Source organism: Chamaea fasciata, unplaced genomic scaffold, assembly GCF_029207755.1.
Source record: "Chamaea fasciata isolate MVZ Bird 193981 ecotype frontalis unplaced genomic scaffold, bChaFas1.0.hap1 SCAF_20, whole genome shotgun sequence".
Taxonomy (NCBI): Eukaryota; Metazoa; Chordata; class Aves; order Passeriformes; family Sylviidae; genus Chamaea; species Chamaea fasciata.
The window spans coordinates 1,869,214-1,896,539 of NW_027094105.1; the positions used below are offsets into that span (position 1 = coordinate 1,869,214).

At 49.8% G+C, this 27,326-nt stretch overlaps 2 protein-coding genes across 2 annotated transcripts; one reads left to right on the forward strand and one right to left on the reverse strand.

The window, feature by feature from the left end:
• Positions 1–259: 259 nt before the first annotated feature.
• Positions 260–13,530, reverse strand: LOC136299583 (ectonucleoside triphosphate diphosphohydrolase 2-like). The gene is made up of 9 exons (XM_066201332.1): positions 13,374–13,530; positions 11,230–11,347; positions 9,575–9,725; positions 8,650–8,809; positions 7,026–7,253; positions 5,717–5,986; positions 4,287–4,382; positions 3,198–3,329; positions 260–2,002 (listed from the first exon to the last, which is right to left on the reverse strand). Exons 1-9 carry the CDS (start codon positions 13,485–13,487, stop codon positions 1,775–1,777), a joined length of 1,497 nt encoding a protein of 498 aa, XP_066057429.1. The 5' UTR covers positions 13,488–13,530; the 3' UTR covers positions 260–1,774.
• Positions 13,531–15,024: 1,494 nt separating this feature from the next.
• NELFB (negative elongation factor complex member B) lies at positions 15,025–26,556 on the forward strand. The gene is made up of 13 exons (XM_066201331.1): positions 15,025–15,235; positions 15,385–15,548; positions 15,737–15,836; positions 17,093–17,323; positions 18,188–18,373; positions 19,376–19,488; positions 20,279–20,381; positions 21,313–21,408; positions 22,625–22,767; positions 23,624–23,730; positions 24,619–24,760; positions 25,479–25,587; positions 25,827–26,556. Exons 1-13 carry the CDS (start codon positions 15,134–15,136, stop codon positions 25,962–25,964), a joined length of 1,734 nt encoding a protein of 577 aa, XP_066057428.1. The 5' UTR covers positions 15,025–15,133; the 3' UTR covers positions 25,965–26,556.
• The last annotated feature ends 770 nt before the right edge of the window (positions 26,557–27,326 follow it).

Genomic DNA, 27,326 nt, shown 5'->3' on the forward strand with positions numbered 1-27,326 from the left:
TTCAGATGGTTTAAGCAAAGAACACATCAAAAGGTGCAGGCATGTCTCTCATCAACTAAATACCAGCAGTCAGGTTATCTGAAATCTTTTTCATTGGAAAGAAAGTGCCTTCAGGGGTTCTCATTGTGTACCCCGAAAAGTACACAGCAAAATAGCTCTTGAGTAGAGGCAGCAGCAGCACCCCCATCCTGCTCACTGAAACACTCTGTGTTCACAGTAACCCCCCTGCTTTGATCTCTTGCCAAGAATAACACAGACAGTCTATTAAAACATCTTTAATGACATGATATAATTAAAAATATCTAACGTGCAACTCAAAGAAATGAATATGAAGCTTGTTTAAGTCTGTTTCCACACCCCTCTAAACTTGACTGGCAGGTTCCAAACCTTCATTAATTGGCCTGAAAATGCATGAATACCCTAATATTACGGGGTGTGTGTGTCCTATATTATCAGTTGGGAGCACAAGGGACGAATAATCAGATTTGAAAGGATTTAGGTGCCATGGTAGCTTTAAAAATCCTGCAAGGCACATCACTGCATCTGTGAGCATTTACATTTCTGTTTAAAGTGGTCTGTAAAGCCTTGGAGACACTAGTCCCTGAGGCTCTTCACAGTCCGTGTGTTTTAAGTCTCTGAAGCAGTTGAGGAGTGAGCTCTAAGTGCCTTAGTCAAATCAAAGGACAGTGTGAATCGATCCCTTTTCTTCACAGTAACACAGAATTCACAGAATTCCTACAGCACCTCATCTTTCAGACGTGCAGAGCAGACCAGAGGAGCCGGAATGACTGCCAGGTCCCAGGGGAATCCTGATTATTAGATCATAAAGTAACTCTGGTCATGGACTAATATGAAAGTGACAATTAGGAAAGCTTCTGTTCCTGAGTCTGCTCTGGTCTAAAGGACAGTGTCAGCTGAGACACTTCCAGAGTCAGCAGGAGAAGCAGGTCAGTGCAAATGAACAAACAGGTGAACCTCAGCCCAGCATGAACTCAGCTTTAGCCAATACGAAATTAAATGTGTTAATTTGAGTCCTTGCTAAAGAGTTTAAATTGGCAATTTTAACGCTGTGTGGCTGTGACTCAGCTGAGAGACAAAGACTCACCTGTGCATCTGTGCCCTTTGTTTCGCCTTTGATCCTCGGCACATTTTGTAGAGGCCAAGACTAAGAAGGATTGGTTTTGAAGGATTCCTGGTCAGCAGGAGCATTCATTGGAAGGGAGACATGACCATCATCACTGAGATGGAAGCACAGACAGATCAGGCAGAAAACACCTGCATTTTCCCTAGAACATGGAAGCAGTTGGCTGTTATATTCTGACTATTTTAATGCCCTTCCAGTCTTCACTAATGGCAATACTGCACGTATCATCTCTCGAGAGGCCACAGAAGAGGACAGAGCACTTTTTTGAGACACCACCTCTTCTGATTTGACAGGATTAGACAATATTAACTTCACAATAGCTCAGGGCCGGCCGGCCTGCCTGCAGAGGCATCATTTCATGTCTGACATGAGTAATCCCAGCTGTAGCCCAAGGAAGAGCCATGCAGGCTGTTCTTGTTTGGAGAATGAATAGCTTGCCATCCACCAGGAATCACAGACTTCCTGTGGAGCAGGATCCATTGTCTCAAAGTACAGTAGTGCAAGTACCAGCAAGTTGCTGGGAGCCCTGCAGAAAAATCACTTGCATCCTCCAGTGACTTATACCCCTGTGATTTCTGTCTGGACCCTGTTAGCTGTGCTCTGACAAGAGTCTTGAGTGTCAGAAAAGTGTCAGTCATCAAACACACTGCTGTTCCTGTGGCTGGAGCTGCTCTCCTTGACCATCACTCGGTATGAGATGCGCATGAAGGAGCCCATGAGCAGCACAACGAAGAGGACCAGGAGCAAGGACCAGACCCCCGGCTCAATCCCCTTGAGGAAGCTTGGGCTGTCCTGGGGGATGGTGCTGGTCAGACTCAGCAGGTACCCAAGAGTCCAGCCAGATGATCTGTCACCCATCTGTTGAAATAAAAGGAGAGGTCAGAAGAGAAGGAGATGGCCTGGACCCTAGCTGTGTTTCTGTGCATGGGCCCAAGGCTTTGTATGTGTCATCTGAGGCTGATCCAAGGATTTGGCTTGAAATGAGGAGCTCTCCCAGTCTCAGCGCCCTGAGTACACCAATTGGCCTTAATGGCACTTCCACCCACACCTCTGCCCACGGGCACTCCATGTAAGCTCCGGCCTGGGCAGCCCCCTCTCCCCTGAGCTGTGCTGTAGAGGAGAGCTCTTCTCTGCTTACTGATGGGTTTTTCTAGTAGATCTTAAGTCTGCAATGTGGATAGATGTCTCTCTGACCCTGGCTGAACCTCAGACCTATGGTTTAGGTTGCTTGTCTCTGTCCTCCCAGGCTGGGCTCCCTGGGGGTCCTGGACCTACCTCATTACCTTGCCTTTTCTGATTGTCACTACTTGGCCATGCTTAGTGGGACCATGGCTGTGACTGTCAGTGGTGAAGAGGTCTGGGAACAGGCTTTCTTTTCTTTTGTGAAGGAAATACCTGAATCAAATCCCCCTGTCCTTAGGACCTTCAGATGGAGGAATCTAAAACCTTATTAGAGGTTAGGTTAGATTATAGACATTAGGAAGAAATTGTTCCCTGGGAGGGTGGGCAGGCCCTCGCACAGGGTGCCCAGAGAAGCTGTGGCTGCCCCTGTTTCCCTGGCAGTGTCCAAGGCCAGGCTGGACAGGACTTGGAGCAACCTGGGATAGTGGAAGGTATCCCTGCCCATGGCAGAGGGTGAAGTGAGAGGAGCTTTATGTTCCCTTCCAATCCAAAACCAGTCCAGGAGTCTATGATGTCAACCCTCATGAGTATAAAGGTGGTTGCAAAAAGGTAGGGAAGCACCTTTTGGCTTGGGAAATGTTATCAGCAGCTTGTCCTTAGCATTAAGTGGAGATCAAGCTGTACTTCCTTCCCTGCCAACACAGATTTCTGAAGATGGTGTTGGTCCAGAGAAGTTTTTTTGATCCATGTGTTTTTCAGAGAGGACAAATGTCATCTCTGGCTCTCCGACTGGTTTTCTTGTTTACCGCAACTGTGATTTTGCAAAACCATCCTGCTGGAGAAGCCCAGCTGGTTAGGGCTTGTCCATGTGGGAACAGGCTGGCTGTACTGGGAGCAGCCTTCCTGGGAACACTGTGCTGTAGGAACTGACCTTCTGGAATGCAGTCCAAGCAGGCCGGTCAAAGTCAAGTGTGTATCCTGTTGTACTGAGATGGAAGATGAAGGCAGACACAGTGCAGTAATCAACAAGTGTATCCAGGCTTGCTTGGGACTCCCTAATCAGCTGGTGCCATTTTCAGAAAAAAAATAAGATGGGGGAGAAAAGTAAAAGAAGTAAATACTCTGTAGCCGAATTTCAGGTCTGCTACAGTTTCTCCTTTCCTGTTCTGAGTATGGGACTGAAGGAGGGGTTTGTGTCCTGTGCAGATTGAAACCACATTTCCTGCACTCACTGGGCTGTGGGGTAGAAATCAGTGTCATCTGTTACTGCTTTTCTTCCCATCTCATTAAGCCAGATCCAAGAGCAGCAGGACTGACAGCCAGGTTGCCTTGCCGGTGAATTGCTTGGTAGGATTGATTCCCTGCTCTCTAATTAGGTTGAGCTGATGCTGCTGCTGCTTTCTCCCAGCTGGAACATTGGGATCTTTCTCCTCCTTCCAGAAGAGAATGCTCTGGGGGACTGCTTATGGGTTCATTAACAAACCCTGGAGAAACTGTCCCATTTGAACGTTACTGTGGATGCTCCATCAGTGTAAGTGCAAATGAGGGTGACCTCATAACCACCAGCTCAGGGAAAGAACTGACAAACTCCCCCTGGCTTGGGCTCTGTGGGCCCAGGTGAAATGGGAACAACCCTGAGTGGACATGTCCCTTGCACTTTAGGACAGAAGAATTACAGCAAGACCAAGGTGATGTTCAGGAGTGGGTAGACAGCCTTCCTGTTTACTCCTTAAAATACTGTAAAAGGTATTTGTGGCTTTTAATTAGGTTGAGGTGTTACCAGCAGCAGCTGGGATTTGAGAGGAAGGAAAATAAGTGGAGCCTGTTTCCTTAAAGTTAAAAAAAAAACCCACAGAAAAGCCCCACAAAAAACCAAAACCCATAAAATCCAGACAAATCCAAATTATTCCCTGAGAGAGCCAGTAAGTTACAGCTCTGTCAGTCTGAGCTCTAAGGGCTTTTGCAACAAACTGTTCCTTGCTTCCCACTCTCCCTGCACACCAAGTTATTCCACAGTTACCTCTTTGATGGACATCCCACACAACCTCTTGACAGCCTGACCCAAGTCAGGAGAAGGCACAGTTCCTCTCATGAAGTCCATGGCCTCAGAAATCACCTACAACAGCAGCAGAAATAATCATCGGGTGGGACTGTGCTGTGTCCTTGCTCTGCACACCAGAAATTACCCCCGGGGAAGTGAGGGGCAGTGGCTGAGCATTGCCAGGGTGCCCTTGGTGTGCAGGGTTGGTTCCAGTGCCGTGGAAGGGCTCAAGGGACACGAGCAGAGCTGCTGCTGTGTGGAGATGGAAACAGGTCTGTTCCCACTGTGCACCCAGCAGCCTTCCTGGCCCTGCCTGGATATGTAGACTGGTCATAGAATCAAAAAATCATATTGGTTGCAGAAGATGTCCAAAATCAAGTTCAACCATTAACCCAGCACTGCCAAGCCCACCACTAAACAATGTTCCCAAGTGCCACATCTACACAGCTTTTAAATCCCTCCAAGGATGGTGATTTCCACCACTGCCCTGGGCAGCCTGTGCCAGGGCTTGACAACCCTTTTGGTGAAGGAATTTTCCCTAATATCCAGTCTAATCCTCCCCAGGCCCAGCCTGAGGCTGTTCCCTCTCCTCCTGTCCCTGTTCCCTGGAGCAGAGCCCGACCCCCCCGGCTGTCCCCTCCTGTCAGGAACTTGTGCAGAGCCACAAGGTCCCCCCTGAGCCTCCTTTTCTCCAGGCTCAGCCCCTTTCCCAGCTCCCTCAGCCTCTCCTGGGGCTCCAGACCCTTCCCCAGCTCCATTCCCTTCCCTGGACATGCTCCAGTCCCCCAATGTTCTTCTTGCAGTTGAGGGGCCCAAAACTGAGCACAACACTCATGGTGTAACCTCACCAGTGCTGAGGGCTGGGAGATGATCCTGATGCTCCTGGGCACCATGTCCATGGGAGACTCAGGAGCAGGGAGCTGGGGAAATTTCCATAGTTACCCTCCCTGGAAATGCACTCAGCTTGTCCTGGGATCTTGAGCTACCCCTGGCTTAACAATCCAATGACTTTGGGCACTAAATCCAGGTTCTCAGGTAGAAGGGTGCTTGTGGTGCAGCATGACCAGAAGTTTGCTAAGAAAGGGGCTGAGGATCTCCAGCTTTACCACAGACCTGGTGTGGGAAGACCTGCTCAGCACACAGCACCTGACTGTCCCATCCCTGCTGGCTCCATGGAGCCCCAGAATTGGCTCAGCAGCAGACACTGAGGAGACATAGATGAAAAAAGCTTCCCCACAGTCACTGTGGGAAGCCAGTGGTCCATGCTTGAACAGCTGTGTGGCACTGAGGGGGATAGGGCAGGAGTGTCATGGTCTGGATGTTCCCACTCTATTTATTAATGGTCAAACTGGCCCCATTTCATGGATTCCTCATACCACTGGCTTATCCCACTGTAAATGAGAACTCACCAGAAACCTGGTCTGAGGGGGCTTGAGACCACTGCTGAGGGAAGGCTTGGAGAAGCTGCAGGAAGACGAGGAATTGAGCAGGCTTTGCACGAGGCTCATGCAGGCTGCGGGATTGCTGGAGCCCATGATGTTGAAGACCTCCTTGGGGCCAGGGATGTCCCGTGTGTCATCAGTGGCAGCACAAGGCCCATGCACTGATTGCCACTGTACTTCCTGGGAGTAGGTGAGGGGCCAGCAGGGATTGGACACGGTTTTAGCACTTCTCTGATCCTGGAGACAGAATAAAAAACAAGGACAGAGGTAGCGACAGAGGACATTAGCATCCCAGGGCTTCACACAGGAAGACAGAATGTAACACGGCTAGGAAGGTTACAGAATGTAACATGTTTAGCAACAACTTTTCCTCAAGCACCACAATGCTGAATTCAAGTAGGGATGCTGTGAAACCTTTGCCAAATCCTATGGCATCGAGTCAGCCATGAGGCCCAGCCAGGTCCCAGCTCCTGCTGAACTCAGGGTCAGTGCAGTGACTGGACCTGCTGAGAGCACAAATACAGTTTCATGCACCCTGTTCTCTTTCTAGTCGCAAGAAAAAGGCTGTTCTGATCTGCCTTCCAGATGGTTCAACCCCACAAGAATCTGTGTTTCTTATCTCTAGCAAGTTCCCAATATAACTGTGGTGAAGTTGGTGTGACATTCAGGCCTCAAATAAGGGCAAGTGGGGTTTATAGGGAGGAAAGCGAATGGGCAGGGTGCAGTTAATTCCTGAAAAACACAGTTTTGATGAGGACTAAGGTCATTCTTGAGTTTGTACCATCCTATACCACTCTTTTCCTCTGCCCCATTCCCTAAGTGAAATAAAGTTTGGAAGAACCAAAACACTTGCATGTTTTCAAAATGAAGTATTGCTCTTTTAAAGATGACTTTTAAAGTCAGCAAAGGAAATACCCCAAATGGAAGGTCCCAGTTGGTTCCTGGGTGCTCCCATTCTAGGATGGAGGAGCAGTTCCTAGGAACCAAGGCAAGCCTTGCCTCTCCTCACCCTGAAGGTGATGTTGACACCCCAGGAGAGTATTGTGTTTATGTGTTTTAAGTAGGAGCCAAATATAATCTGTAAGTAGGAAAGCCTTGAATTGGTGCCTGTGTGTCTGCTTGGAGGGAGAGAAAGTTTTACAAATGCGTTGTGTTTTTCTAATATATGCAAACAGCCTCTAGTAAAGAGGGATTGACTTTAAAGTGATTGACACTTTGCCCATTACCACACCTGGTGCAGCTGTCATTTAGTGATGTTGTGCCCCTGAGCACTCACCTGGATGAGCACAGAGAGCAGCCTGCTGCGGAGCTGCTCTGTGCCGTGGCAGGGGCACTGGTGGGTGTGCACCCTGTGTGTCTGCCCGTAGAGCTGCAGCCTCACTCCCTCCTTTGGGGCCTGCTTCTCTTCTTGCAGCTCAGAAGTGAGCTGTGCTGAGGTTCCTCTCATGGACAGGACTCCTGCCGTCCCCCTCCTGGAGGGGACCAACTGTCCTCGCCAGTCATACTGACCCAAAAAGAACAGGAGAGGTCAATCCTTGAGACTTCTCCATCTCAGACACAGCCAAGTGCCAGCATTAGTGCAGAGAGAGAGAAAGCAGCTCGATGGTGCCCCCAGCCCACCTCCTTTTTGCCCACAGTACAAGTTGCTGAACCAGTGGCTTCAGAGGGAACAGAGGAGCCATTGTACAGGCACTGCCACCTGCACAGAGCCTTCCCACAGCCTGTGGGGGCAAACAGGGCTGCCCAGCCTGGATGGCTGCACCAGGCAGTGGTCTCAACAGGCAGGAGAAGGGGACAGTGGAGATGGTGGTGGGGAGTGGCAGGGATGTTTCCAAGAGGGCAGATATGTTTCAATACTTCCTTAATGCTAAAGTGATCCTTCTGTCAGAAGAACTCTGTGGCATCATCTCCTGCAGTCCTGCAGAACTGACTTTGGCAATGCTGAAGTTGGCAGCACAGGCAGGAGAGTTTACATGGGGTAAACACTCAGTGCCTGGCTGGGGGAGGCTGTATTGCTGTCAACAGGTCTGACAAATCCCTAACCAGTGTGTTTGCTGCTGGTTATCAGAGCTGCTTTTCACATCTCTGGCGAGGAATAACTCGGTCTAACCCACCTTTCTCTTGCCCTCTGAGTTCTTTTTGAGACCCTTTGGCTTGAGAAGTGATGGGTGAAACAAGAAAAACTGAAAATACTTTTTTTTGTTTAGCAAGTGCCTTCTAAATACAGAGCAGGCCTCCCTGGTCTCACTGGTGTCTCACTGAGAGAGGCTTTTGCTTTGGCAGCAACAGAATCTGCTTCTCTACCATCCACAAGACTCCCCGTGGGACAGCTGGATTCCAGTGGCAATCCCACAGCACTCCACAAACAGCAGCAACCCTTGTTTGACAGAGGCACTGAGCTACAGCTGCAGTGGAGTTCTTGGTGATGCCCCATGGCCAGCAGGTAAGGTCATCTACCTGAGCATCCTGGGTGTGCTGGCCAGAAAGCCTCACAGCTGTTAGAGCAACTGCATGGATGTGCTCATGGAAGGCCAGAGCAGAGGTTTGGTTCTTCTAGTTATGACCATAGAATATTAAAGCTCACCTCATTCCAACCCCCTGCTATGGGCAGGGACACCTTCCACTATCCCAGGTTGCTCCAAGCCATGTCCAGCCTGGCCTTGGACACTTCCAGGGATCCAGGGGCAGCCACAGCTTCTCTGGGCACCCGGTGCCAGGGCCTCACCACCTCAAACAGCTGCTGCTGCATCTAAGCTGCCTCTGAAAGGCAGTGGAAGTTGTGCTGAAACATTGCTCTAAGTAGAGAGTTTTACCCATCCCACCACTTGTCTTGGTGGCTGTTAACAGGAGCTGCTCAGCCCAGCTCTGTGTGCCCCAGGGAGAATAGAACCATCCTTTACCTTGAAGAAGTTCTCCAGGACATAGTTAACAGCAACCCAATTGAATGCTTCTTCCTCTGGGCTGGACAGGATTTGTGCCCCTTGAAAGCTGAAGGGGGATGACTTCAGGGTGCCAGTCAGAGCTGCAAGGAGACTGTCAGAGAGGATGGGATGGGTGAGGCTAAACACAAAAGAAAAAGAAGACACATTTGATGTTACAGTATCCTGCCAGGAGCAGCCTGCAGTGGGGGCACACTCAGGGCTTCTGCTGTGCTCCCTACTTTGGGTAGTAGCCCAGAGACACAATGACAATCTCACTCCTGCTGCTGCTGCTTCCCTCTCCCCTCGCAGGGCACTGGAGGCAAGAACAGCATGGTTTGAGCAGTTGTGCCATCATTTAAGAATTTAGGACCTTAGTACCCTCTGTCACTGTCACCATCCTCTGGCCCTACCCCACTGGCCTGGTCCCCTTCAGACCTTACTTTTCCCCAGTGTCTAAAAGGAGATAAAGGTCCAGTAATGTGGTGACTGAGAAGAGGGTCCACAAAACAAAACTGTGTGTGATAAGGTGAACCTTCCCACCACCATGTCCCATTTGCTGACAAGAAACACTCCTGCAAGCCCATGTGGGCTGTCACACAAACTGAAAACACTTGAGCTTCCAGACTGATGGGTGTTTTCCCAAGCACAAATTGTGAAAGTGTAATTGTGAAGGAGACACTACCAGCCTGGCAGCAGTTGCAGAACTGTCATTTTCATGGCTGCCTGGGGCGACACATGGAGACACAGCCATGCCATGCTCCTCTCTTCAGGGCCTGAGGAAGGTTTACCCGACTAGCAGATTAGGATTGGCTCACATTGCAGAGCAGACAGGGTGAGATGCCTGTACACAATGATCCTGTGATGCGTGCTCATCTCTGGGTGTGAGTTTGCAATATTCACTCACTTCAGCTGCCTCATGCTGGCGGTGGCTCCCAAGTACAGGGGAGTTTGGCTGTGCTGCTCTGCTGGGATCTCGTTCTGGGCCCAGTTCAAACATGGCTCCAAGCTCTTCCCAGCTTTCTGAGGAGAATCTGAGTAGCTGGAGACTCCTGGACCTGAGGACCATGGAACAGAATGGAATTTTAAGGGAAGTTATGGGAGAACTGTGAGAGCTGCTATCCTAGGACATTGTTAAGACAGAACCTGTCACAGGTGGAATGAAGGGGGTCTTCCAGGTATCCACTCTGCTCAAATATGGAACAGGGACCAAAACACGTGTGTATAGAAATCCCAAATTGCACTAAGACTCCCCTAGCTCTGCAGCTGAGACATCTATATCAGCCACATGACTGCTGCAACAGCTGAGGCTGTCTCAGCCCACAGAGGGAGAAATGTGGCTGTAGTTGCTATAAAAATAAGCAAAGGAGATGCAGAGGCTGATGTGTCACCTCTCTCCTCCAGCCACTGAGCCCCTGCCAGCAAGCAAGACATCCCTGCCCTGGAGGAAGCCAGTGCTCTGCAGAGGGAAACTGTGTGCCAGCCTTGACTCATTTTTCCAGCAGTCAGTGAGGTCTTAAATGTTGGTTTTGAGCTACTACCCAGGAAGAGCCTCCCTTCCCCATCCTCCTGATCCCCTCACCACGTGCTTTGCTGTCTGGGGCCCTGTGCAGGGCTGAGCTGCAGCTTCCCTGCAGCCCCTGCAGGGCTGTGGCTGTGCTGCCATGCAGACAGGGCCACTCACACACGGGCTCCAGAGCTGGCCAGGCCTCTTGTGCTGCTGCTGATAGCAAACTGCCTCCCAGGGCTGCTGCTTAACCCAGCCGCTGAACGAGGGACACAGACAAGGTTTCAGGGAGCCCTCTGTGCACCTTGTGTGTGATTTGTGTTGTTTACAGCCTGCAAGAGCACAAACCCTGTTCCCTGCTTGCTGAGCAGCTGCCCTCCCACAGCTGAGGGCTCAGTCCTTCCCAGCATCCCGCTATAACCAGGCTTTAACATCAAAGCAAGATGAGGAGATAGGGAAGGAAAACCCCATGCATTAATGCATGAAACCCACTCAGCTGGCATTGGCAGGGCCAAACTGATTGAAATCCGTGAGGAAAACCCCCAGATTCTCTGAAATGTGACACCTAAAGGCAAGCTGAACTCGTGCTGTGAAACACCACATAGGGGATTGGAGCCGTGTTGTGCTGGAACTGCCCCACTTAGTGCCCAGGGCACAGTCAAGAGGAGGCAGAAGATACCAGGAGTCACCCTGCAGTCAAATTAGTCTCCATTGCTGTTCACTGCCTCTCTTGGGTGAGAAGCTCCAGTAACCTTGGCTCTACCACTGATCCATCTGGACATCAGGACCAGCCTCATCCTCTCTGTGTGCTTCCCTGCCTGCAGCAGCCCCCAAATCCTGACATCTGCTACTGATGTCCAGCTGTGTGTGGCTAAATCTGCCCAGTCGAGAAGAGCCATGCTGAAAACAAGCAACCTGTGCTTCACCATTTCCGTGCACAGCTGGGTGGTGGAAGAGCCAAGGAATTTGTGGCACTGGTTCATGCACAGGTCTCGGTTTTTCCATCTCTCCCATGCCAGTCTCACAGACCATTGAGCAGGAAACGGGCACCTTACCTTGCACAGGACAGGAGCTGCATCCTGTGATCACCCCGGTCTTGTCTGCCTTGGTGGTTGTCCACTGGTAGATGAACAGGATGGTGCGGGATGGGCTGGCATCCAGAACAATGCCATACTGGAAAAACCCCAAGATATTCTACTGAGAAACACTTCTGAATGCATGCTGATTGACATTTTAGGGTTACCCAGCATATGTACGTATTCTGGGTGACCCCTGGGCCTGCACTGCAGCATTTGAGTTTGCTTGTTACATTCAAAGAGCAGGCAAAGCCAGAAGATGACGAGGGTTTGCAGGGATCTGCATTTCTGAATATACATGAGGAACAGCAGGAGTGGAGAAACGCCCAGAAATGCATCAGCCCTACAATGGCATGCACTGGAGCTGCTCCTGAAACCAGGCAGAGGGCTTCCCCTGAGAGCTGAGCCACCTGGAACTCAGGAAAAACAGGTCCTAAAGCAGTGGGAGATGGCACTATATGAGTTCTCCACTGATTCTGGGACTCAAAGTGCTGCTGATTGGCTTGCTCAGGCTTTTGTGCAGGAACTGAAGGGCTGCAGCTCGCTTGTCCTGAGGAACCTGGGACTCCTGTGTCTCTTTGATGTCTCACTGCAACGATGATGTGACACAGGCTGAGTTTGCCCTGATGTGTGCAGAGCTGTGGGAGCTGCAGCAACCAGCACAGACACTATACAACACAGCAGCCCCTCAGAGACAGAGTTGATGTCTTGGCAGGAAAAACAGTGAACATGACCAGCTCAGCCCCTTGTCCCCTGGCAGCTCTGCTATTGCCCAAGCCAAGGGCTCTCTATCTCTGTCCCCAGTGTTTGTTTGCTGGTGACCAAGCTTTGCTGCTCCCAGTATATGAGGGTGAGCTAGTGGAGGCCACTGGATTACCCTGCAGCACAGCTCTGGATGTGCCCACACCCAAAATAGCTCCAGAGCTAGCCTAGGGTTCCTCTGCCCCCTGTAACAAACATGACCCCAGTTTGGGATATCTCCTACACAGACAGGAAGGAAACTCATGAGCTCCATGGTAGTGCGTGGTCAAAGCTGTATCTCATGCACAAGCAGAGCTGTGACTGTGTGGGAGGAGAAACCTCCTGAGAGGTTGATGTTAATGCCACCAGAAGGCCTTCAGCACCAGACAGAGCTGGCTGCAGCCTCTGAGCGAGGCTGGCTGCCTGCTGCCCTCCTGGAGCTCCCAGTTGCTCCAGTCCTGGCACCCAGGCCAGAGGCTGGTGGGGCTGGGCTGGAGCAGCAATGCGGAAGGAGGATGGAGCTCCCTGCCCGAGCCTGCTGGCACCCTCCCATCAGTGACAGCTCAGATTTCTAGCAGGGACATGTTGGCTGCTGCAGAAGAGGAAGAAAGGAATGTCATTGGTGGAGAAACATGGCTTTTTTTTTCCTCCTTCAGAAAATTAGAGGCTGCTGCTGGGAGCACAAGGGGGAAGGGGAGGGATCACCACATTTATGTCCAGCTCGACACCAGGAAAGGACAGAACAAGGACCAGTAAGGGGGTTTTTAATCCAGTTTTGTTTCTGAGAGGAACACGGACGAGGGGTGCTATCTCTAAACATGCAAGATAACTTCGTTCTGTTGGGTTAAACCATGGCGTGCCACTGAGCTCACCTCAGGAACAGGAGCATCAAGAGACAGAGCAGGTGGGCATTAACCCCCTCCCCAGACCTGACCCAGCTATGAGGAGCATGCTGGCTCTTTGAAATCAAGGTAAGACCAAAGAGAAGAAAGCATGAAAGATAATTTGTTTTTAAGGCAGAAGCAGCAGTTCAGGGGCACATTCCTATTGACTTTTGAGAGGGACCTAGCTCTTTCCCTGCACTGACACCACTGATTCCTTGTTCCTCTGGGGCAGCTCCTGACATGGGCTGCCTCCCCTCAGCCTGCCCTGAGCATCTCCACTGATCCATGGACCGTATCCTGCCTGTATTCCCTGACCAATCAAAGGGGTGGGCTTGTTTCTGGTTCGAAAACCTACAGCATGTAGAAAGATGCCAACCTGTCCTGATAGTCTTGTTCCAGCTCCCTCCTCGGTTTGTAAGTAGCTCAATAATAAAATAATGTCAAAAGCAACAAACCAGCCCAGTTTAGCTGCCTGTCTCTCCCCTTGGGAGCCCTTACCTTGGTCCTGAGCGGGGCCATGGGCACATCTTTGGTGGAGACACAGAGCAGCACGATGCCAGTCAGTCCCGCTACGATCACCAGCCAGGGGGGAAGGAGCTCACGCCAAGACATGGAGAGCTTTCTCCTTTCACGAAAGAGGAAGCAGTGGAGCAGCAAACTGACACCGGCTGCTTTAACAACCTTTAAAAAGAGCAGAAAGGCGTGGTCGGGGCCAGGCTCTGACTTCAGCCCAGCCCCAAGCCACAGGGACCACAAGGACGCGTGGGCTCGGCCGGGATGTGTCAGGCAGCGCTGCTTTCCCTTCCATCACTGCTGTCCATAAATAGCAGGAGGGCTCCGTGCCCTTCCCAGTGAGAGCTTTGCGACGGCACCGCTGCAACCTCGAAACTGCCCCAGGCAGCGGGGCTGAGGTAAACAGAAATGTGGGGTTAACTCAGCTGTGTAATAAAAAGAAAGCAGGCAGAACTCATCCCTTTGGTATTCCACATCTGGCAGTGTGAGCTTCCAAGTTAGAAGTGGGGAAACTGCTTGCCACTGGATTGACTTAATTTCTGAGGGCATGAGCCCCCCTTCCTGAGAGCCTCCTTGTGGGAAATAACCAAGGCTCTGACTTTATGGAACACATGCCTGCTTTCTCCTGATGGTGCCACAAAGTCTCATCCCTGAAAATGGAAATTCTGAAGAAAACTCCATGGCTGCTCACACTGAGGCAATTGGATGATTGCTCGTGTCTACAGATTGGTCATGGATCTGAAAATCAAACCAGCCATGGGGAAAAGACCACTTCTGTGGTTTTGGTGATGTTTCTTCTTTTCATTGCTGTCTGCCCACGATTGGAACCCTGTACGCCAGGAGCCCCGAGTTTTGCTGCATGGAAACATGGAATCACAGAATCTCCTGAGCTGGAAGTGACCCACAAGGACAGAGCCAAATCCCTGGCCCTGCACACCCCCAAGAGTCCCACCATGTGGAAGCTCCTGGAGCAGGTCCTGTGGAGAGCTAAGTTGGTCAAGGTTCTGGAACATTTCTCTTGCGAGGAAAGGCTGAGGGAGCTGGGCCTGTTCAGCCTGGAGAAGACACAGCCGAGAGGGGACCTCGTCAATGTGTATGAGTATCTAAAGCATGGGGTCAGAGCATGGACCAGACTCTGCTTGCCCAGCCCAGACGAGAGGCAGAAACTGACACCCAGAAGTTGCACCTCAACATGAGGAAGAATTTCTTTCCTGTGTGGGTGACCAAGCAGTGAACAGGCAGCCCAGACAGGGTGTGGAGTCTCCCTCACTAGAGATATTCCAGAACCGTCTGGACACAATCCTGTGCCGTGTGCTCTGGGATGGCCCTCCTTGGAAAGGAAGGTGGGACCAGACCACCCTCTACGGTCCCTTCTGACCCAAACCATTCCGTGATTCTGTGATTCCGTGTGCCTGAGAGCGCTGTCCAAAGGCTCCTTGAGCCCTGTCCGCCCTGCCCGGCGCTCAGCCGAGCCGCACCGAGCTCCTCGGGCCGCGGGGAGCCCGGGGACACCCACGGCAGCCGCCGCGGAACCTTGGTGCGCCGGAACCTTCGTGCTGCGGCGCGGGGCCCGCGCGCGGCCGGGGCGGGTTGGGGCGGACCGCGCGGAGCCGGGGCGGGAGCTGAGGCGGGACCGGGGCCGGGAGCGGGATCGGGAGCTGAGGCGGGATCGGGAGCAGGAACTGAGCCGGGATCAGGAGCGGGAGCTGAGCCGGGAGCGGCCCCGCGGCCCCGGCCAGGCCGAGATGTACGCGGGGCTGCAGGAGCTGGGAGTGGCCAACGGCGAGGACCTCAAGGAGACCCTCACCAACTGCACGGAGCCGCTGAAGGCCATCGAGCAGTTCCAGGTGTGTTGGGCGTCGCGGAGGTGCCGTGTGGGGCCGGGCTGCGCGCGGACAGGGCGCACGGGACGGGCCCCGGTGCTGTTTGGGTTTTTCCTGGCGTTGTTTGTTATCCCGAGTGCCGTTCCCAGTTCCCGCTGCGGGTTGTGTTGCAGACGGAGAACGGGGTGCTGCTGCCCTCGCTGCAGTATGCCCTGCCCTTCCTGGACTTGCACGGCACCCCCCGGCTCGAGTTCCACCAGTCCGTGTTCGATGAGCTGCGGGAGAAGCTGCTGGAGAGAGTCTCTGCCATCGCTTTGGAGGGGAAAGTCGAGGAGAGGTTTGTCAGCAGTCTCCTTGGTTCCTTGGAGTGAATTCTGGGAATTTTGTGTGAAAATGCTGTGGATGGGTGACTTTTGTAAAGGGCAGTTGGGTTCCTCGGGGGCTGAGTTCCCGTGGCTTTGAGGTGGCCACTTTATTCCTTTGCTGCTCCATGGTATTTAGTCTTGTATTTTTCCCTGTGTTCAGGTACAAGAAGCTGGAAGATCTCCTAGAGAAGAGCTTTTCCCTGGTCAAGATGCCCTCGATACAGCCCGTGGTCATGTGTGTCATGAAGCACTTGCCCAAGGTGGGATCACTGCACTCTCTGGCCTGGTGTGATGTGGTGTGTCACTGGTGTGACATGGTGTGTCACTGGTGTGACATCTCTGTTGTGCCTCTGGAGGTGGGCTCTGCTCCCTCTGCGTCTTCTGCAAATGTGTTGTTCAGTGTCAGGGACTGAATGAAGATTCAATACATTCTTGTATCTGCTAACAATTCAGTGGACTAATTCAAAAAGCATTTTACATTTTCATAATCAGATGAGGATAATTCCCCATTTTTTTTCTAAGTTTGCTGATAGGTGAATTTTTCCACAGCTGATTTACAAATCTCTGACAAGTGGGAGGTAAGACTTGAAGAGTGCAATTGAAAGTAGGCAGGAGGGAGAATCAGATCTGTGAAACAAAAATCTGTAGGAGTGTCCTTAGTAAAAGCATCATGTTGCACTCAAGGTAATGGATTCAAAACACTGCTGGAACTTCAGTAAATTACTGAATTTGGGAACATCAGCAACAAATACCTCAAATCTCAGCACTGGAGATTTAAATTAGACCTTTTTTTCTTCTTTGAAGAATTAAGGGTGTGTGATTTGGTTGTTGAAGAAGTCTCTTAGGGCTGGTTTACTGCTGCACCAGGTGGGTGAATGCCCAGACTGCCTGAGGTGGGGATGAGGGCATGGAGAGGATTGTCCTGCTCTGCTCTGTGCTGGGGCAGCCTCATCTTGACTCCTGGGGCTGTTTGGACACAAGATAAAAAAACATCTAAAGCTGTTGGAAGATATTTAAAGGATGGGGAAGGGTCTGGAGGGGCCCATGAGGAGCAGCTGAGGGCACTGGGATTGTCCAGCTGGAGCAGACTGAGGGCAGAGCTCCCCGGAGGCTGCAGCTCCTCCCGAGGGGCAGCTCCCATCTCTGCTCTGGGACAGGGACAGGAGCCAGGGAAGGGCTGGAGCTGGGCCAGGGCAGGCTCAGGCTGCAGAGCAGGGAAAGGTTCTTCCCCCAGAGGGTGCTGGGCACTGCCCAGGCTCCCCAGGGAATGGGCACGGCCCCGAGGCTGCCAGAGCTCCAGGAGCCTTTGGACAGCGCTGCCAGGGATGCCCAGGGTGGGGTTGGTGGGGGGTCTGTGCAGGGACAGGGGCTGGGCTGGGTGATCCTTGGGGTCCTTTCCAGCTCAGGATATTCAGTGATTCCATGGTTTAGATGCCTCCTGCAGCCAGTTATGTGTTACATGGACAGTCAGGCAGGTGAGCTGCTGCTCACTGTGTAACTGCTCTGTGGATTGCAGGTCCCTGAGAAGAAGCTGAAGCTGGTGATGGCTGATAAGGACCTGTACAAGGCCTGTGCTGTGGAGGTGAAGAGACAGATCTGGCAGGACAACCAGGCTCTCTTTGGGGATGAGGTGTCACCCCTGCTGAAGCAATACATCCTGGAGAAGGAGAACATTCTCTTCAGCAATGATATTTCCTTCTTGCAAAATTTCTTCAGTCCGTCTCCCAAAACAAGACGCCAAGGAGAGGTGAGGACAAGGAAACCCTCACAATGTGCTGGTGAGGGGAGTTTATCAACTCTCAGTCAGCCATCACATCACTGGGGCTGTTTCCCATGCCCACCTTTGCTGCTGAAGTTATTTAGCTGGACAAACTCTTTGCAAGAAACACCAGGCCGTTTTCTCCTACACATATTGATGAAAGCAGCAGGAATTATTTTAGTTGTTATGTAATAATTGGTGAATGTTCTAAACTCTTTATGCATTTCAAACACAGAAAGGACAGATTTTTTTTCTCTGTTGTTCAGTCTGGCTTTAATACACTTCAGCTGTTCTGAAGGCTGAACATCTCTGTCACATCAGTTGGAGTATGCTGATATGTTAAATCTGCTTTCTTGGGACCTTTTTTAGTGGACATAGTTCAACTCAAGTTGCTTTTTGTAAAAAAAAAAACAACTATATAGAAAGCTGTAGTTGATCGGCATCCAGAAAAGTTGATCTGTTTTGCTTTCAGAATCATTTGGTCTAAGTGCCCTGGTGCAATTTACTCCAGGTTTGCACTGCAGGGTTGTGCTTTAACCCCAGCTGGCCACTCAGCAGCACACATCCACTTGGTCACTCCCCCTGGGGGTGTAGGGAGAGAATCAGAAGGGTAGAAAAAAGAAACTTGTGGGATGAGACAAAAACATGTTACGGCTGTTGAAGATTTGATGAACATCTCTTGAACAAATGCTCTTGGACATCTTGGAGTAAACAGTTCCTTTTCAGGACTTCATGTCCCTGCAGATGCCTCAATCGTGGTAAATCACCTAAGATCATTAATTTCCATTTGTGTGTGAGCAGAATGAGAGCATCTCTTGGTGCTGAGGCCACGTTTTCCCCCTCTGAGCCCAGGTGGTGCAGAAGCTGACGCAGATGATCGGGAAGAACGTGAAGCTCTACGACATGGTGCTGCAGTTCCTGAGGACGCTGTTCCTGCGCACCAGGAACGTCCATTACTGCACGCTCAGGGCAGAGCTCCTGATGTCACTGCATGACCTGGAGATCAGTGAGATCTGCACCGTTGACCCCTGTCACAAGGTACCAGTCACGTGGGACAGATGGGGGCATTTAAGGAGAATTTTCTGGAAAAAGCCCAGAGAAGATGAGTCCTTCCTGTAAAGAGAGAGTTCAGACCTTGAACCTAAGTGCCACCTTATATTCCTTGGACCTTCAGGTGAAACCTTCATCTTGGTTAACCAGCAGTTTGCTTTCATTTCATAACCCAGGAATCATTTAAATTTGGGGTACTCTGGCAGTGTTAAAGGCAATGTCTAATCTGACATCTCTTCTATGTAGATGCTGCAAAAATAATAAAAACCATCAGCTGGCCCCAGGTTCTTACTCCAGGCTTCCCTCTTGGTTATGGATGTGTGCCATCTGTCAGTAAACTGTGTGTGTAACAGTAAATACTTTGGATATTGAATTATAAGAAAATAGGAAACTGTTCAAATATTGGGAAGTGGCAGATGTGATAATGTCACAGCAGGATCTTGTTAGTGGCCCCTTGTTCATGGTAGCATCACTCTGACCTGGAACAAGGCTTTTTCTCTGAAGTAGTTGTTAAGTTTTACATGTATTCCGCCTAAAAAAATAGTTCAGTAGTAGAGCTCTAAAGCAGGAACACTTCCACTGTCAATATTTATTTAGAGAGTGGGAGTGCTATTGCAGTGGCCAAAATAAACCCCGTTTCATTTCTAAGTGATGCTGCTTCTTTCTTAGTCTTCTACTTATGCAAATCCACAGGTGTGCAGGGCAGTGATGGATTTAATAAATGCCTGCTGCTTGGTTCCTAGGGAATGCCTTCCCTGGAAGTGGAGAAAGTGACCCCAGGTTAACTTCCCTGGGCGTTCCTAACCTCCTTTTGGGACGTTGGCCTTTCTGCCCCCTGTGTTTGTCACCAGTGTGGTGCTATGCTTAGGTGCATTAATGAAGCATCTCAATTGCAGAGATTTCGAGGTCATTCTGAGCCTGTTTTCTCTGACATCATGTGGTTTATTGCTGGTTTAATGAGTTCATAAAGCTCCCTCCATTTGGTGACAGTTCACCTGGTGCCTTGACGCCTGCATTCGGGAGAAGTTCGTGGACAACAAGAGAGCTCGGGAATTGCAAGGATTCCTGGATGGGGTGAAGAAAGGACAGGAACAAGTGTTGGGGTAAGGCACTTGGGCAGTTTATTGGGAAACTGAAAACGGCTTCCTAGCACTCAGAGCATCTGACAGGTGCTGTAGGTGTTAACTCCTCCCTAAAGGCAGCAAACCTCCAGCAGCCTCTCTGTGCAGTCACATCCCAAACATCCCTCTGTGCTGGGACACAGCCAAGCACATCCTGGTGGCAGAGCTTGCGCTGCTTCATTTGCCACTCTTGAGTCTCCCCTGTGGCCTCATAACAAAATCCAGGAGCCTTTTTTAGGGAGTCAGAATAACTTATTATGAACGACTTGTCTGGATTTAAACCCAGAGAAAATGGGCTGGTGATGTTTGTCAGTTGAAGTACTTCATTAGCTTCAAATGACACCCCTGGTGTGATCTGGTACACGCTGGTGCCCTCACAGTATTTTATTTAGCAGGTACTTTCAGATTTTGTCCACTGCTATTTTAAACTATTTGAGAATTCACTTTTACCTGTTGTTTTTCAAAAGCCCCTGAGACCTTTCTGTCCTCAGCACTCTGGAGATGGTCAAAACCTGCCAGCTCAAAGGGCTCCACTGCCTGTGGGCTGTCACCCAGCGGATCTTCAACTGGCTGTGGGAGATTTTGTGCTTGACCTCAGTGCAGAAGACTTCCAGCAATTGGTTTTTTGTGGTCTTTCACACCAAAATCACCATGAATGTTACTTCTTTATAAAGCAGGAGGAGGTTCATCAGGTGCTCACAGCTGGGCTTGGACCTGTACGATGGGGTTGTTGGTTAAGTATGACAAATGTTTGATTTTTACTTCTTCTCAGGGACTTATCCATGATCCTGTGTGATCCCTTTGCCATTAACACCTTAGCCTTGAGCACCATAAGGCACCTGCAAGACCTGGTTGGGCAGGACACCTTACCCAGGGTAAGCATTGCAGCTTGTGTACCTGACCTGAACTGTGGTTTTTCGCTGACTGACAGCCATCAGGGAAGGACTGGCACTGTCCAAGTCTCATCAAGTTCCCAAACGTGGCTGTTGGAACAAGGAAAACATGATTCCTGCACCTGCTGCAGAGCTCTGCAGGAGCTGTCGGGACATGGGCATTTTGGAACTCTCCAAACTGACCGTGAATTCTCTGCATGGCTCATTCTGCCTGGCAGCTGTGCAAATACAGAATAATACGTAGAATCTGTGCCTCCCTGCTTTGTCCCTCCATCAGTTTGTCTGACAGAGCACCTTTCTCCTGCCACGGTGCATGCCGTGGGTTTGTTTGCACAGTTCTGGTCTGGTGGCTGAGCTAAAACACAGCTCCTGCAAGTGGAGTCTGCAGGAAGTGCAGAACTGTTGAAGAAGGGCACCCTACAGGTGTTTGGACAGTGGGAGCCACTTGCTGGGTTTATCCCTGAATTATTAAACGTTACTGTTGCATGGAGTAACTTCCTTGTGGCAGTTTAAGACTGAAAGTCATTTGGGTTTCAGGACACAATATAAACAAAAAAATCTGTTGTCGTTCTTACACACCCTTTCTCCTTTCTTCTGCTGAGATGACTTGGTTTTTCCTCTCATACATTATAATTTAGTGCACTAATTGGGCTGGACACATCTTAAAAAGATGTGCTCAGATGGCTGCAAACTTCCTGGTGCATCATAAATTTAAATCCACAAACCCTGAGGTGTGGCAGTTACTTGATGCCCATTTGAGGATCAGTTTTCAGTTAACTTGAACTGAATGCCTTTACCAGTCTTGGACAAAGCTGCTAATCCAGAATAGTTTTGAATATAAACCACTGCTCCCAAATAATTATCTCATGTGAAAATCAAAATAGCCTGTTTTCTTCTCCCCTTAAAATTTGAGGAAAGCCCGGATCTGCTGCTGCTCCTTAGGATGCTGTCTTTGGGACAGGGGGCCTGGGACATGATTGACAGCCAAGTCTTCAAGGAACCAAAAATGGTGAGCCCTTTTGATGTTAAGAATTTAACACAATTATTCAGATTTAGACTTGTTTATTATTTTATTGCATTCCTGGTTAAACATTTGTTCTCCAAATGTCTCTTCCGAGCTTTCTTGGGAGAAAACAGTGGTCACAGAGCAGCTGTGCTGGACATGCTGTGAGCTTCCATTACCTGCCTTTTTATTTCCATGAGTGCCTGGTCCTTACTGTTTTAAAACCAGCCTGGAAAATGCTCCTCTGTTAAATATTCCACTGATTACTCTCATTTTTCCTGAAGTCTTGTACACAACTGATGGGTTTGTAGAACACATCGTGCGTGAGGAAAGCAGGATTCCAGGACTGGTCTTAAACTCTGGTAGCAGTCTAGAAGCTTTTCATTGACAAGAAAAATGTTTTTTTCCCTCCCAGCTCTCTGTTACAGTTTAGTGTAGTGCCACAGTGAACTGTAATCTCTCCATGCTTTAGAAATCCTTTCTCAGTATTACAGGAATCCCTGGTGTAGTTCAGCTGAGGACAGGAGAGCCAATCCTGGTGTTGCACAGCAGGGCTGTTCCTCAGGAGGAATTTGCTGTTTCTGTTCTGAACTATAAAGCAGTAAATACCTAGGGGCACATTTGAAGTCTCCAAAATTCATCTACTCCTGGCTGCTAGGATGTTTAAATTCATGCCAGGGAGGGGGTGCATTAACACTGGGACTGTAGCAGTGTGAGTGTCAGTCATTCTGAGGGTAGTGCTGTGATCTGTGCTCTCTCATAAGAGAAAACGCTCAGTTTCTTTCCAAAGGGAGTCTCTAAATGAGTCTTTAATCTGATTTATTTGTGGCTGTGTTACCACAAGTAAGCCTGGGCCATGCTGGGAGTGTGTAATTGTTGATATCAGCAGTTTGATGTCATCCTGAACACGTGCCATGCCTGCAGCAGTGCTGGGAAGGGCCTCTCAGATGAAATGCTACACAATTGTCCAAAGAAAGGGATTGAGCAGGAGATTTCTGTAGTGAGATGAAATAGAGTTTTCCTAATTACCATGGAACATGTGGAAATTAATTATTCAGGAATTTTGACTGGAACTGGATGTCTGTAAACTGTTTTTCCTCAGTGCAGGATGAGGCTCCTCACACTGCCTTGCTCTTGTCACAGCACTTCAGGACCATTAGGTGGCATGAAGTGACTGATGATGGATGGCTTTGTTCTCTTCCCTCTGTCCTTCCCTCCCAAGGAAGCCGAGCTGATCACCAGGTTCCTGCCCCTGCTGATGTCCTTTGTGGTGGATGACCACACCTTCACTGTGGATCAGAAGCTGCCCTCGGAGGAGAAGGGACCAATCCCTTACCCCAGCACCATTCCCGAGGCTTTCACCAAGTGAGTGCCTGGCCCCACCAGAGCAGCAGGGAGCCAGCCAGGCCTGGCAGGGGAAAACTGCCTGTGGTAAAGGCAAGGCTTCCTGGGATAAGATTCAGTGCTAATTCATCAAGTCTGAACTTCCCCTTTAACAAAACAGGTTTCCCTTGTGCTCCCTCAAATAAAATTTATCTACATAAAGTGATATTTCCTGTAATGACCATTCTCTCATTCCATATGAGAGTATTTGGTGTTTGTGTTCAGCTTCCCAGGCAGTGAATGATGAGTTTTGGGTGATATTTGGGTGCAGCTGGATGAGTGCCCATGCTGAAAAGCACTACTGGAAATCATCAAGTTGGCATTTTTTGACACCCACACTCTTTCTCTGTTGATAACCTGTCACCCCAGGGACTTCAGAAAGATAATTAATAACCTCTGTGTACTCTGTAGTGCTCAGGTCTTCCACTGATTTCTAGCACAATTCTTGTCTGTGCCAGAATCTGGGATACTGGATGCTGGTAGTTGTGCTCTCCTCTATCACAGTGTTGATTTTGACTTTTGGGAGACTAAAACAGTATTGGACTTTGTATAATTTTTGACTATTTGAAGTTCTTCTAAACCCCATTTTGAGCAGCACTTTTATCATGAATACATTATAAGTGTTCACACTTGAATTCAGCTGTTTGCTGAATGTTCAGTTTTTCTAGGGTTTGGTAGTGAACATAGGGATGATCCATCTGCTCACTCACTGAATAGCTGCTCGTCAGTGGGTTTGAGGTTACCCACTGCTGTACCTGCTTGATAACTATCCCAAAAGTACTTTAAACCTCTTAATTTTTTTTTTAATGATGAATAAACTTTGCTTATGCCGTAACAGGTTCCTGCAGGAGAACAGAATAGCTTGTGAGATTGGGCTCTATTACATCCTTCACATCACCAAACAGAGGAACAAGAATGCTTTTTTGAGGCTCCTGCCAGCACTAGGTAGGTTTTTGTCTCATCTTCTGTTCTGGGGCTGTTTTCCTTGTGCTGAACACCCAGGAGGCCACTAAACCTGGTGTGAAAGGGATGTCAGGGACATAATGTTCTGCCTTTGGCTCTTCTGGTGACTTAGTTGTGAGTCTTTGCAGGAGTGTTTGGGTTCTGCAGTTTTCAGCTGATGTGAGAGTTTAGGGACAGTGGCTGAGGTCAGTGGTTCCTTACATCAAGGGCTCCATTAACAATGAGATTAGTTGAGAACTCATTGGAGTGAATCTGAAAGATAACAGAGCAGGTGCCCCAGTTCTGCTACTGCCCACAGTGATTGCAGGTGGCCAGAAGTTGCTGAGACTTGTCTTTGTGTGGTGACAAAAATGGTAACAAAATAGAACTGAACACAGCCTTAATTTTCTCACCAGTATTATCTTGTTCACTGACTCCTCTGAGATTGAGTTGCAGGAGAGCTCTGGAGCAATCTGCTCCTAATCTTTTATGTCTGAAAGATCAAAGCCACCTGCCTGGGCTGCCTGTTATCAAAGGAAATGAGAAAAAAAATGACTGAAAGAAAGTAGGCTTGGAGTAGGTACTGGGAAGAAATCCTTCCCTGTGAGGGTGATGAGGCCCTGGCACAGCACAGAGAGGCTGTGGCTGCCCCTGGATCCCTGGCAGTGTCCAAGGCCAGGCTGGACATTGGGGCTTGGAGCAGCCTGGGACAGTGGGAGGTGTCCCTGCCCACGGCAGGGGTGGCACTGGATGAGTTTTAACGTCCTTTCTGACCCGAACCATTCTATGATGAAACCTCACTGCACGGTTTCCAGCAGGAGCAGGAGCCGTGTGGACAGGTTTTGGCACATCCTTGTCAAGCTCTGTCTCTTTCTTTTCCATGTTTTATAGTTGAGACATTCAGTGACTTGGCCTTCAGTGACATTTTCCTGCATCTGCTCACTGGTAACCTCACCCTGCTCAGTGATGAGTTCGCACTCGAGGAGTTCTGCACCAGTCTCTTTGATGGCTTCTTCCTCACTGCCTGCTCCAGGTAAAGCAGATTTTTCTCACTGGAGAGAGGGAGTTTACAGAATGCCTGACAGAGGTTTTACTGCTTTGAACAACAGTTTAGTAGTTCACCAGATTCTTCACAGGCAGTGGAAATATCAGCCTGATACTGTTTTCCTTCCAGGAAAGGTGTATGTTTTGGGATGAAGTTTTTATCAGCAAAATGGTTGTGTCTTGACTATGAATTATTATCTAAACTGCAATTCATTATCCCTAAGTTGGAGTTGCAAAGGAGAATAACCTTCAGACTTTGCACTAGCTTTGACTATGTAGAGTTAACTTCAGGTCTGCAATATCAACAACACACAAAAGTCTGTTGTTACCTCATGAGAGTCACTCGTTTAGCTGGTGGCCTGCAGACAAGTTCAGCCTCCAGAAAGCTGCCCTAAAAGTGGCTGAAATTACTGCTGGGGCACAACAGCATGTGCTGCTGCTTCCTCCACACACTTTGTGCTTAAAATCTCCTCCTCATGGTTGTCCAAGTAATCCACTCCTGTTGAACAATTCCTTGAATCCTTGAAAGTCTAAGGCAATGTTAGTGCTTAGACTAAGTTGGCCCCTTACAGAAGCTCCAATTCTCAGGAGTTTTGAAAAATAACCAAGTCTGTGGTGGGGTGAATTGGTGCTCTTGTTGTGGCTTCCTTGTTCTCAAGATGGTGTTTGTTTGTCTTGGTTACTCTGCTTTCAAACGGCTCTTACAGGAAGGAGAACGTGCACAGGCATGTGCTCAGGCTGCTGCTGCATCTGCATCACAAAGTGGCCCCAGCCAAGCTAGAGTCTCTCCAGAAAGCTTTGGAGCCCACCAAGCAGGTAGGAAGGGAAGCAGGAGAAAGTGAAAACTGGTGGCAAATGAAAGCAGCTGCCTTACCAGATGTTGTTGAATGGAACATGAGCTCTGCTTTCCAAGTGTACCAAGCTGTGGCCTAATTACCTTGTGGCTTCCTCCTCTGTGTTGGTTTGTGTTAAACACACAGGGTGAGACACAGGGTGTTCTGGCTAGAATGGAGTGTGACTGTGCTGTTTCCCTGTCCCTCATTCTCATCCTTCAGAGCGGGGAAGCTGTGAAGGAGCTTTACAACCAACTCAGCGAGAAACTGGAGCTCCGCAAGCCCAGCCCGGCTGAAGTGACTGAGACTCCCTCCATGGAGCTGCCCCTGCCCACCGTGCCCACCCCGGCCTCTCGCTGAGCTGTGCCTGCAGGGCAGGGCTGAGGGGAGAGGAACTGAGCCTCTGCTGCCTTCTGACTGTCTCTGCCCACGTGCTGGAAACAAAAACAAAGCCACTGAAGCTCCTTCAGGAAACGCTGCAGCTGACCCAACTCACTGGCTCTTGCTGGTTAGAAAACTGTGTGCAGTGCATTGCAAAGTTTACTTTTCTTAAAGATAGCTGACTGTCTTCTAGTAGATCCACTTAAAATCTGACTGTATGTTTTATAAAAAAAAAAAAAAGGGAAAGCTTATTTTTAAGCTTGGCATCCTGTATTTTTAAACCCTGCTCAGTAAGTGTGGAGCCCTGGTGTGCTGAGCAGGTGGTGTGGGCCCTTGAGGCTGATCATGGCTTCCCTTGGCCTTGGTCTGCCCCATGGGGTCTCTGAAGAAGATGCTCAAGAGGAGGAAGAGTCAGAGGAGATGAGCTCCACTGAAACCAGTTCCTGTTTGAGGTTCCAGCTCTGGTGGCACATGGTAAGATGTGCTGCACTATCAGAGGTGTCCACTGCTGCCACCAGCCCGAGCAGCAGTCAACAGCCCCTCCTCAGATGGGCTTTCACAGACAGCCAGAAACTGAACCAGTCTCTCCCCTTTCCTCCCAGCTTTTCTCCAAAGTAGTAGCTTGAAGTGAGTCCTGGAGCCAGTTACAAAGAGCAAGACCGTGATGTTCCTCAGTGACAGTAGGGCTCAAGTGTAGGTGGAGTGAGATTCAGTTTTTGGAAAAATAGAATCATAGAAATTACTTGGGTTGGAAGGGGCCTTTCAGATCATCCAGCCCCAGCCATGGACAGGGGCACCTTCCACCATCCCAGGCTGCTCCAAGCCCCAGTGTCCAGCCTGGCCTTGGACACTTCCAGGGATCCAGAGGCACCCTGTGCCAGGGCCTGCCCACCCTCCCAGGGAACAATTCCTGCCCAATCTCCCATCCATCCCTGCCCTCTGGCAATGAGAAGCCATTCCCTGTGTCCTCTCACTCCAGGCCCTTGTGAAGAGTCTCTCCATCTTCCCTGAAGGCTCCCTTCAGGCGCTGGCAGGTTGCAGTTGGGTCACCCCAAAGCTCCAGGCTGGCAGGCCTGTTGTTCATGGCTCACTTGTGCCACTGTTTCTGTTCCAGTTCTGTTTTTGCTGCTGCCTCAGCTGGAGTGTGCAGGGGCTGTTCAGTGCCCAACCACCCTCTGTGGAAAGAACCTTATCCTGATATCTGACCTAAACCTCCTTCCTTTTTTTTCCTCCCCTCAACTCTTGTTTCCTGGGTCTTGAGCACTCTGAGTGACAAGTCATGCTCAAGAGACTCTTCTGTTTCCTGAAGCTGTGTCCAAAAAAACCCAAACAAACACGGTA

What these genes read in the sequence shown, in the direction of transcription:
- LOC136299583 (XM_066201332.1), bottom strand. Translation starts at nt 13,487, where the DNA reads ATGTCTTGGCGTGAGCTCCTTCCCCCCTGGCTGGTGATCGTAGCGGGA. An exon ending in CAGCTCCTGTCCTGTGCAAG is followed by an intron (nt 9,726 to 11,229) that starts GTAAGGTGCCCG and finishes CATGGTCCTCAG; the next exon opens with GTCCAGGAGTCTCCAGCTAC. An exon ending in CCCCTCAGACCAGGTTTCTG is followed by an intron (nt 4,383 to 5,716) that starts GTGAGTTCTCAT and finishes CTGCTGTTGTAG; the next exon opens with GTGATTTCTGAGGCCATGGA.
- NELFB (XM_066201331.1), top strand. Translation starts at nt 15,134, where the DNA reads ATGTACGCGGGGCTGCAGGAGCTGGGAGTGGCCAACGGCGAGGACCTC. An exon ending in GAGGGGAAAGTCGAGGAGAG is followed by an intron (nt 15,549 to 15,736) that starts GTTTGTCAGCAG and finishes CCCTGTGTTCAG; the next exon opens with GTACAAGAAGCTGGAAGATC. An exon ending in GGCAGGACACCTTACCCAGG is followed by an intron (nt 20,382 to 21,312) that starts GTAAGCATTGCA and finishes TTAAAATTTGAG; the next exon opens with GAAAGCCCGGATCTGCTGCT.